The sequence below is a fragment of the Pseudorasbora parva genome, chromosome 16 (genome assembly GCF_024679245.1).
Source record: "Pseudorasbora parva isolate DD20220531a chromosome 16, ASM2467924v1, whole genome shotgun sequence".
NCBI lineage: Eukaryota > Metazoa > Chordata > Actinopteri > Cypriniformes > Gobionidae > Pseudorasbora > Pseudorasbora parva.
In genome coordinates, this window is record NC_090187.1 from 44,458,806 (window position 1) to 44,468,584 (window position 9,779).

The 9,779-nt window shown below is 38.4% G+C and overlaps 1 protein-coding gene across 2 annotated transcripts in view; it reads left to right on the forward strand.

Moving 5' to 3' along the window:
- Positions 1 to 9,489, forward strand: part of si:dkey-205h23.1 (AT-rich interactive domain-containing protein 3B) — a 76,523-nt gene extending 67,034 nt beyond the window's left edge. Inside the window, exons 6-10 of one of the 2 annotated variants that reach the window (XR_010898416.1) lie at positions 3,559 to 3,809; positions 6,312 to 6,560; positions 7,874 to 7,963; positions 8,918 to 9,197; positions 9,240 to 9,489. Coding sequence is in view for 1 of the 2 variants with exons in the window: in XM_067419198.1 (XP_067275299.1) it covers positions 3,559 to 3,809; positions 6,312 to 6,560; positions 7,874 to 7,963; positions 8,918 to 9,096 (769 nt within the window). In the remaining variant the exon portion in view is untranslated. Of the gene's footprint in view, positions 1 to 3,558; positions 3,810 to 6,311; positions 6,561 to 7,873; positions 7,964 to 8,917 lie in introns of both variants that reach the window. The other variant, XM_067419198.1, reaches the window with a different exon arrangement.
- Positions 9,490 to 9,779: the final 290 nt, after the last annotated feature.

A 9,779-nucleotide genomic window follows, 5' to 3' on the forward strand; every position in this document is an offset into this window, starting at 1 on the left:
TAGTGTTCGGTAGTGTTAAATGTCCATTAGTGTTCAGTAGTGTTTAGGGTTCATTAGTGTTCAGTAGTGTTTAGTGTTCATTAGTGTTCAGTAGTGTTAAATGTCCATTAGTGTTCAGTAGTGTTTAGTGTTCATTAGTGTTCGGTAGTGTTAAATGTCCATTAGTGTTCAGTAGTGTTTAGTGTTCGGTAGTGTTAAATGTCCATTAGTGTTCAGTAGTGTTTAGTGTTCAGTAGTGTTTAGTGTTCAGTAGTGTTTAGTATTCATTAGTGTTCGGTAGTGTTTAGTGTTCAGTAGTGTTTAGGGTTCATTAGTGTTCAGTAGTGTTTAGTATTCATTAGTGTTCGGTAGTGTTTAGTGTTCAGTAGTGTTTAGGGTTCATTAGTGTTCAGTAGTGTTTAGTATTCATTAGTGTTCGGTAGTGTTTAGTGTTCAGTAGTGTTTAGGGTTCATTAGTGTTCAGTAGTGTTTAGTATTCATTAGTGTTCGGTAGTGTTTAGTGTTCAGTAGTGTTTAGTGTTCAGTAGTGTTTAGTATTCATTAGTGTTCGGTAGTGTTTAGTGTTCAGTAGTGTTTAGTGTTCAGTAGTGTTTAGTATTCATTAGTGTTCAGTAGTGTTTAGTGTTCAGTAGTGTTTAGGGTTCATTAGTGTTCAGTAGTGTTTAGTGTTCATTAGTGTTCAGTAGTGTTAAATGTCCATTAGTGTTCAGTAGTGTTTAGTGTTCATTAGTGTTCGGTAGTGTTAAATGTCCATTAGTGTTCAGTAGTGTTTAGTGTTCGGTAGTGTTAAATGTCCATTAGTGTTCAGTAGTGTTTAGTGTTCAGTAGTGTTTAGTGTTCAGTAGTGTTTAGTATTCATTAGTGTTCGGTAGTGTTAAATGTCCATTAGTGTTCAGTAGTGTTTAATGTTCAGTAGTGTTTAGTATTCATTAGTGTTCGGTAGTGTTAAATGTCCATTAGTGTTGTATTAGTATTCAGTAGTGTTTAGTTTGTGAATATTTTAAAGAAAAAAGAAAAAATATACTGGAGGAATATTATTGATTTTACTGTATTATTCTTCAAATAAATGCAGCATTGGTGATGCATCTTTCAAAAACATTGTATTCTTCTCCGAGTTCACCGGTCACTTGTTTTTATGTATTTTGTTAGACGAGGATGAATTTACGACAGATCCGGTTCTCTGAAGCGCAAACAAACATTGCGCATTAAAGATCAACTAACATGATCATTATGACAAGAGCTATCTGATATTCTGATTGTCAAATATGTGTAAGTGAATGGGTTTTGTCATAATGATCATGTTAGTTGATCTTTAATGCGCAATGTTTGTTTGCGCTTCAGAGAACCGGATCTGTCGTAAATTCATCCTCGTCTAACAAAATACATAAAAACAAGTGACCGGTGAACTCGGAGAAGAATAGAGTGAACTATATAGTAATGTATATGTGTGTCTGATATGAATATAAATAAAACAGTCCAATTATAACTGTCAGAAAGGAGTACCCAACCCTATTCCTCTCTGCTCTTTCCCATCTCTTCTCATCTGATTCTGCCTCACACTAATTAGCTTGAGGTGAAAGATTTATTGATATATTGATTTGATTTGGGTCACTTTAGTGTGGGGGTGGAAACAAGAACATCCTCTCTCTCGCTCTCATTAATTGGATCTGTGCTCACAAAATATACATTTATATTACACACACACACATACACACACACACACACACACACACACACACACACACACACACACATTGTTTTTGAAAGATACATCACCAATGCTGCATTTATTTGAAGAATAATACAGTAAAATCAATAATATTCCTCCAGTGTAAATCATCAGTTCTCAATGTGAATATATAGTAAAGTGTGATTTATTCCTGTGATCAAAGCTGAGTTTATCATCATTACTCCAGTCTTCAGAGTCACATGATCCTTCACTAATCACTCTCAGATGAGGATCTTATGATGAGGATGAGGATCTCAGATGAGGATCTTACACACACTTATGATTATTATCAGTGATGGAAACAGATACATTTGATTTTTTAGGATCCTTTGATGAATAGAAATTTCAAAAGAACAGTGTTTATCTGCTGTGTTCAGTGTTCAGTAGTTTTAATAGTGTTCGGTGTTCAGTAGTTTTAATAGTGTTCGGTGTTCAGTAGTTTTAATAGTGTTCGGTGTTCAGTAGTTTTAATAGTGTTCGGTGTTCAGTAGTTTTAATAGTGTTCGGTGTTCAGTAGTTTTAATAGTGTTCAGTAGTTTTAATAGGGTTCAGTGTTTAGTAGTTTAAATAGTTTTCAGTATTCAGTAGTTTTAATAGTTTCAATGTTCAGTAGTTTTAATAGTGTTCGGTGTTCAGTAGTTTTACTAGTGTTCGGTGTTCAGTAGTTTTAATAGTGTTCAGTGTTCAGTAGTTTTAATAGTGTTCAGTGTTCAGTAGTTTTTATAGTGTTCAGTGTTCAGTAGTTTTAATAGTGTTTAGTAGTTTAAATAGTTTTCAGTATTCAGTAGTTTTAATAGTTTCAATGTTCAGTAGTTTTAATAGTGTTCAGTAGTTTTAATAGTGTTCAGTAGTTTTCAATAGTGTTAATGTTCATTAGTGTTCATTAGTGTTCAGTAGTGTTAATGTTCATTAGTGTTCAGAGTTAAGTAGTGTTAATGTTCATTAGTGTTCAGTGCTGTAGTGTTCAGTAGTTTTCAGTAGTGTTCAGAGTTGAGTAGTGTTCAGAGTTGTTGAGTAGTGTTCAGAGTTGTTGAGTAGTGTTCAGAGTTGAGTAGTGTTCAGAGTTCAGTAGTGTTCAGTTTTTAGTAGTGTTCAGTAGTGTTCAGTGTTCAGTAGTTTTCACCTGTTTTTCCGAGATCAGTGGTGTTCAGTAGTGTTCAGTGGTGTTCAGTGTTCAGTAGTTTTCAGCTGTGTTCATAGTTCAGTAGTGTTCAGTAGTTTTCAGTGGTGTTCAGTAGTGTTCAGAGATGTTCAGTGGTGTTCAGTAGTTTTCAGCTGTGTTCAGAGTTCAGTGTTCAGTAGTTTTAAGCTGTGTTCAGTCTTCAGTAGTGTTCAGTGGTGTTCAGTAGTTTTCAGCTTTGTTCAGAGTTCAGTAGTGTTCAGTGGTGTTCAGTAGTGTTCAGCTGTGTTCAGAGTTCAGTGTTCAGTAGTTTTCAGCTGTGTTCAGAGTTCAGTGTTCAGTAGTTTTAAGCTGTGTTCAGTAGTGTTCAGTGGTGTTCAGTAGTTTTCAGCTTTGTTCAGAGTTCAGTAGTGTTCAGTAGTTTTCAGCTGTGTTCAGAGTTCAGTGTTCAGTGGTGTTCAGTAGTTTTCAGCTGTGTTCAGAGTTCAGTGTTCAGTAGTTTTCAGCTGTGTTCGGAGTTCAGTGTTCAGTAGTTTTCAGCTGTGTTCAGAGTTCAGTGTTCAGTAGTTTTCAGCTGTGTTCAGAGTTCAGTAGTGTTCAGTGGTGTTCAGTAGTTTTCAGCTGTGTTCAGAGTTCAGTGTTCAGTAGTTTTCAGCTGTGTTCAGAGTCCAGTAGTGTTGACGTCTGTCTATCTCTCTCTCTGTCTTAGGTATATGAAGTATCTGTATCCGTACGAGTGTGAGAGAAAGGCCTTGAGTTCTCCCAGTGAGCTGCAGGCCGCCATCGACAGCAACCGTCGCGAAGGCCGTCGGCCCAGTTACAGCAACAGCCTGTTCCGCTTTAGCCCCTCCCCTGGCTCCGCCCCTCACATCCTGTCCCCTCCCAAGATGCACCTTTCAGCTCTGGGGGCCCTGAATGGATTCCATGTGTCTGCGGGGCCATCTTTGAAGAAGGGACTGGGTGAGTGACGCTTGACAACTTATTTTTTACTACTATCGCTAGCCGATGGCTGGTGGATTAAAGTTTAGGAGGCGGGGCATTCTAGAGAGCATTTGATTGGACGCTGATGTAAATATAAAGAAAATGAGCCTTGGTCTTCTTCCAGCATGTGAGACTGTGAATTTGAAATGTGTAACTATGGTAAGTAGTACAATAACATAAAGATGGGCTCAAAACTACTGACATGGACTGAAGGTTAGGCTCGTCACAAATCACAATCATGATTTTGTGCAAATAAATAATTGTTGAATAAATAACTACGATTAATGAGTGAATTCTGATATGTTCATGCCACATACAGTGCAAGACCAATACGTTACTTAATAACTGAAATTGTATATGATGTAGTTGTGGACATTATAACACAATAGACCCATGTGATTTACCGTACTTCACTGCTGTGAATTCAGAGCTGGACAATGTACACAACTTCATTACTTGAGTAAAAGTAAAAGCACAGAAGTATTTGTTTTTAAAAGTACTTAGGTATCAAAAATAAATTTCCTTTTTATGTCAGTGCATTATTTTATTATAGTTGTATAAATGCACATTATGATGGTTTAATCCAGTCAGTGATGCTCCATCTGACACACTAGCATACGACTAACTTAAACTCATTTAAATACTTGTAGAAAAGTTACAAAGCTCTTTATAAAGCGCTGTCACTTTAAGGCCGAATGCACGGATCCAATACACTGATACACATCTGATATTCTCACACTGTTCACCTTCACTGAAGACAGAATCAACTTTGTTTATGTGAATCCTCCACTAAATGAGCATTTGGACATCCGTCTTCTTCCATTTTGCTCTAAACTATAAATCAGTGTTTAATAAATGCTGTGAAATCATTGAACTTCACGAGACTCTACAAGAGTGATTCCTGAAAGGCCCAAAAACCCAAACACCTTTTAAAGAAGAAAAAAATCATCTCTGACTTTCAAAGCTGCGACAGAAACGACTTTCCACTTCGAGGACCTTGATAGAAATGTAGTGGAGTAAAGAGGACGATATTTGTCTTTCAGATGGAGTGAAGTTAAAGTCAGAAGATTACAGAAAAAATAATACTCCAGTAAAGCACAGAGACTCAAACAGTGAACTTCAGTACAGGACTCGAGTAAATGAGCTGAGTGACTGTCCAGCCGTGTGTGAATTCAATTAATTATATCATAATACCGGGACATATATTGTGTTTACATAGTGTGTGTCTCTGTGTGTGTGTGTATATAAAAGCATAACATGCATTTAGTTTTTGTTTTGTTTTTTGTGGAATATTTTTGATTTATTAATCCCGGCCATTTAAACGAAACAATTATCTCAAATAATTGCGATTAGATGAAATAACCCGATTAGAGGATTAATACTCATGTATAGGTCTGTAGAGCGAGTGAATGTGTTTGTGCTGTTTTAGTGCCTGATAAACAGAAGCAGTGTTGAGGATTGTGTGTGTGTGTGTGTGTGTGTGTGTGTGTGTGTGTGTGTGTGTGTGTGTGTTCAGTCCATCTGTGCTGTTAGAGCGCCTCCTGCTGACACGAGAGGGCACTGCACCTTTAGACATTTACTCACTCATATTCAGTCAATCTGTTGTCCTTCATTAGACTGTCTGCTTTTATTATCATTATTGTTAAAAATATTTTATTATTTGAAATCGTGTTTTCTAGAATCATATTATCTTAATAATTATGTTAATTTCTGAGGTTGTGTATGTGTTATTGGCATTACAGGACGTTTCATGTGGTAAATGACATATGCTGTCCATCAAATCATATTATTTCTTTTTTTTTATAATGGCTGTGTGTGTGTGTCTGAGTCTGTGTGTGTGTGTGTGAGTGTGTGTGTGTGTGTGTGTGTGTGTGTGTGTGTGTGTGTGTGTGTGTGTGTGTGTGTGTGTGTGTGTGTGTGTGTGTGTGTGTGTGTGTGTGTGTGAGCCTGTTTATGTGGTTTATGAGGACATATCCACATAGACCAACGTGTGTGTGTGTGTGTGTGTGTGTGTGTGTGTGTGTGTGTGTTTGTGTGTGTGTGTGAGAGAGAGAGAGAGAGAGAGAGAGAGAGAGTTAGTGTGTGTGTGAGAGAGAGAGAGAGAGAGAGAGAGTTAGTGTGTGTGTGTGTGAGAGAGAGAGAGAGAGTTAGTGTGTGTGTGTGAGAGAGAGAGAGAGAGTTAGTGTGTGTGAGAGAGAGAGAGAGAGTTAGTGTGTGTGTGTGTGAGAGAGAGAGAGAGAGAGAGAGAGAGAGTTAGTGTGTGTGTGTGTGTGTGTGTGTGTGTGTGTGTGTGTGTGTGTGTGTGTGTGTGTGTGTGTTGGGGAGGTTTAGGGATAGGGGTTGGGTTAGGGGATAGAAAGTATTATTAACTTGAAATAAAATCAATGGAAGTCTATGTAATGTATAGTGAAACAAACGTGTGTGTGCGTGTGTGATATGACAGACGTTCTCCTCATCCGTGTGTTGTGTTCTCTCCTCCAGAGGATGCTCTCCCCCTCCGCTCTCCCGCGATCACGCTGGCGGTGGGGCAGCAGCATCAGGCTGCGGGGCTGGCTCGGGCCGCCACACTGGAGCAGCTGCGAGAGAAGCTGGAGACGGAAGCGCCTGAGCGTAAGATGGCCCGCCTGGCGGAGGAGCAGCAGAGACTCATGCAGCAGGCCTTCCAGCACAACCTGATGGCCATGGCCTCGCAGATTCCCATGAACCTGCGGCTGGGCGCTCCGGCCAGGGGTCAGTGCAGGGCTGTGTGTGTGTGTGTGTGTGTGTGTGTGTGTGTGTGTGTGTGTGTGTGTGTGTGTGTGTGTGTGTGTGTGTGTGTGTGTGTGTGTGTGTGTGTGTGCAGAGATGTATAAAGTACTAGAGACACAGAACTGAGTACAAGTGCACTATCAAAAAAGTGACTTGAGTAGAAGTTAAATTGCTCTTTAAGCGCCACACTTAAGTAGAAGTACAAAAGTATTCAACATTTTTGTACTTAATGATTGCAAGTAGTTTATTTAAAAATGTACTACTCAAGTACTGAAAGTAAAAGTACAATCAATCAATCAATAATTATTTATATAGCGCCTTACAGCAGCCAAAAGGTGCACAAGGCGCTTTCCAGAACAAACAACAAAAAGACAAGTCCAACCAATCAAGACCAAGATTTAAAGTCAAAAGCTTGATTAAAAAAAGTGTGTTTTCAGATGTGTTTTGAGAACACTCAGCACCGTGATGTTTCGGAGGTGCACAGGGAGTGCATTCCACAACTTTGGTCCTAGAACACTAAATGAACAGCCTCCAAACTTTTTATACCTGTATGTTGTGGTAACCAGAGAAATTTGATCAGAGGAACGGAGTGTCCTGGCTGGCTGATATATTTTTACTAGTTCAGAGAGGTACACTGGGGCCAAACCATGGATGGCCTTAAACACAAACAACAGGATTTTATACTCCACCCTAAACTGCCCTGGGAGCCAGTGAAGCGAGCGGAGGACAGGAGTGATGTGTGACCGTTTAGATGTGTTAGAGAGAAGACGTGCGGCAGCGTTTTGTACCAGTTGAAGGCGACTGATAAGTGATGTATTTAGTCCAGTGTAGAGGGCATTACAGTAGTTGATCCTCGAGCTGATGAAGGCATGAATTGCTTTTTCAAGGTCAGCTCTGGACAAAAAATATTTGACCTTACTAAGAAGTCTTAGCTGGTAAAAACTCGCCTTCACTACTGCACCAATCTGTTTATCATACTGCATGTTTTTGTCCAAAGCATTGTGTTATGTAGTTATTAAAGAAAGTACTAAAAAGTTTGAAAAAGTGTGTGTGTGTGTATGAGGACACAAATGTGTATAATGCCATGGGTATGACACAGGTATTACAGGAGAGGGTGAAATATGAGGACATTACCCATGGCCCCACTTTACAAAAGGCTTATAAATCACACAGGAGGAGTTTTTATGAGAAAGTAAAAATGCAGAATGTTTCCTGTGATGGGTAGGTTTAGGGGCAGTGTGTGCTTGTGTGTGTGTCATACTGAAGTGTGTGTTCATGAGTGTTTGTTTCTGCAGAAGAGAAGCAGGATATGGCCGTGAGTATTTCCTCCAGTGGAGCAGCGAGCATCAGCGTGTCAGTGGAAGTCAACGGCATCATTTACTCAGGTATCGCTCGCTCCAGAACGCTGTGTGTGTGTGTGTGTATGTGTAATAATTATGTTAATTTCTGGGGTTGTTAATGATGATTGTGTTATTGGTGTTACAGGACGTTTCAAATTGTCTTAAAAAGGTCTTACACTGCAAAAAATGCTTTTCTTACTCAGTATTTTTGTCTTGTTTCGAGTCCAAACATCTACAAATTCTTACAACAAGAAGTATTTACTAGACAAGCAAAAGTAATTGTCTTGTTTTGGGGAAAAATAACTCAAAATGAAGAGAGTTTTTGCTTAAAATAAGATAAATAATCTGCCAATGGGGTGAGAATAATAATCTTAATTCAAACAGAAAATAAGATTATTTTTCTCACCCCATTGGCAGATTATTTATCTTATTTTAAGCAAAAACTCTCTTCATTTTGAGTTATTTTTCCCAAAACAAGACAATTACTTTTACTTGTCTAGTAAATGTTTCTTAATGTTATAATTTTTAGATATTTTGACTAGAAACAAGACAAAAATACTAAGTAAGAAAAGCTTTTTTTGCAGTGTAAAAAGACTTGAATTTAACTTGAAGAAACCTGTAGGAACCCGGTATTAGATATAATAGAATAGGAATGAATAAATATAAATAATAAAATATTTTGTAAACACGTTTTTGGTTTCAGTAAAAACAATAATTCGATAATCTGGGGCCTATTGCACAAAACTAGGATAAGGGATTAATTCGGGTTATATTGGTGATCCTGGCTCAATTTATCCTCTAATATAGAGTTATCTTTCGTTATCGCTATGGTTCTTGGTGTGTGTGTGCCTTTAGGGTACGTTTACACGACAGCAGTGTGCTAAATTTTGCATACAGATGACAAGATCACCGAGATATCCCGGCTTAATCCCTTATTCTAGTTTTGTGCAATAGGCCCCAGTGCTGATCACTGTTTTTAAATGTGTATTTTTGTCACAGGAACTCTGTTTGCGCAGAAAATGGCGGCCGCGAGTGTGAATGCTTCTGCCGCGGCTCACGCTTCCCCAGCTGGACCCAGTGGGCTGTTCAACTTCTCTAGCTCCGCCCCCAGCCAAAGCCCCGCCTCTTCCTCCTCCTCAAAGGGGCGGAGCTCCGCGTCCACCGGCGGCTCCCCGTAACCCGAGCCCAATCGCCATCTGGACACGAAAAACCAAACTGTTGCACAACCAGTACCTCATTCTGCCGTCGGCATCGGCTGGCCGCGTTTTTATAAACATACGCATAAAATAATATATATAAACATATGCATTTATAAATTTATAAACATATGCATAAAATAAAATAACATTGCCGGACCTCATTCAGGAATCATAGGTTCAAAAACACTTTAAGGATGCGTTCACACTTGTCATGTTTGGTTGGATTTAAACGAACTCTGGTGCGCAACAAACTATCGCTTTCAAACGAACTCTGCTGCGTAGGGCTGTGCAATATATCAAAATTATCGAAATATCGCAAATATACGTTTGGACACATTACTATTTGTAATGTTTATGAAAGAAATTTCTTCTGCTCATCAAGCCTGCAGGAAAAAAATGTAATATTGTGATCTATTATTACAATTTAAAATAATTGGTTTTCAATGTATTCTCCTTTAAATGCTGATCATGATCCTTCAGAAATCATTCTCAGATGAGGATTCATTACGAGTGTTGGAGACCGTTCTGCTGACGTATATATTTACATAACCTGTGTTACTTTTTAAAAAATAATTAAAAAAGTAAAAAAAAAATATTTAAAAAAAGAAGTAAATGTTTTAAAAATAGAAATCTTTTGTAACAACAATATACTCTACTGGTCA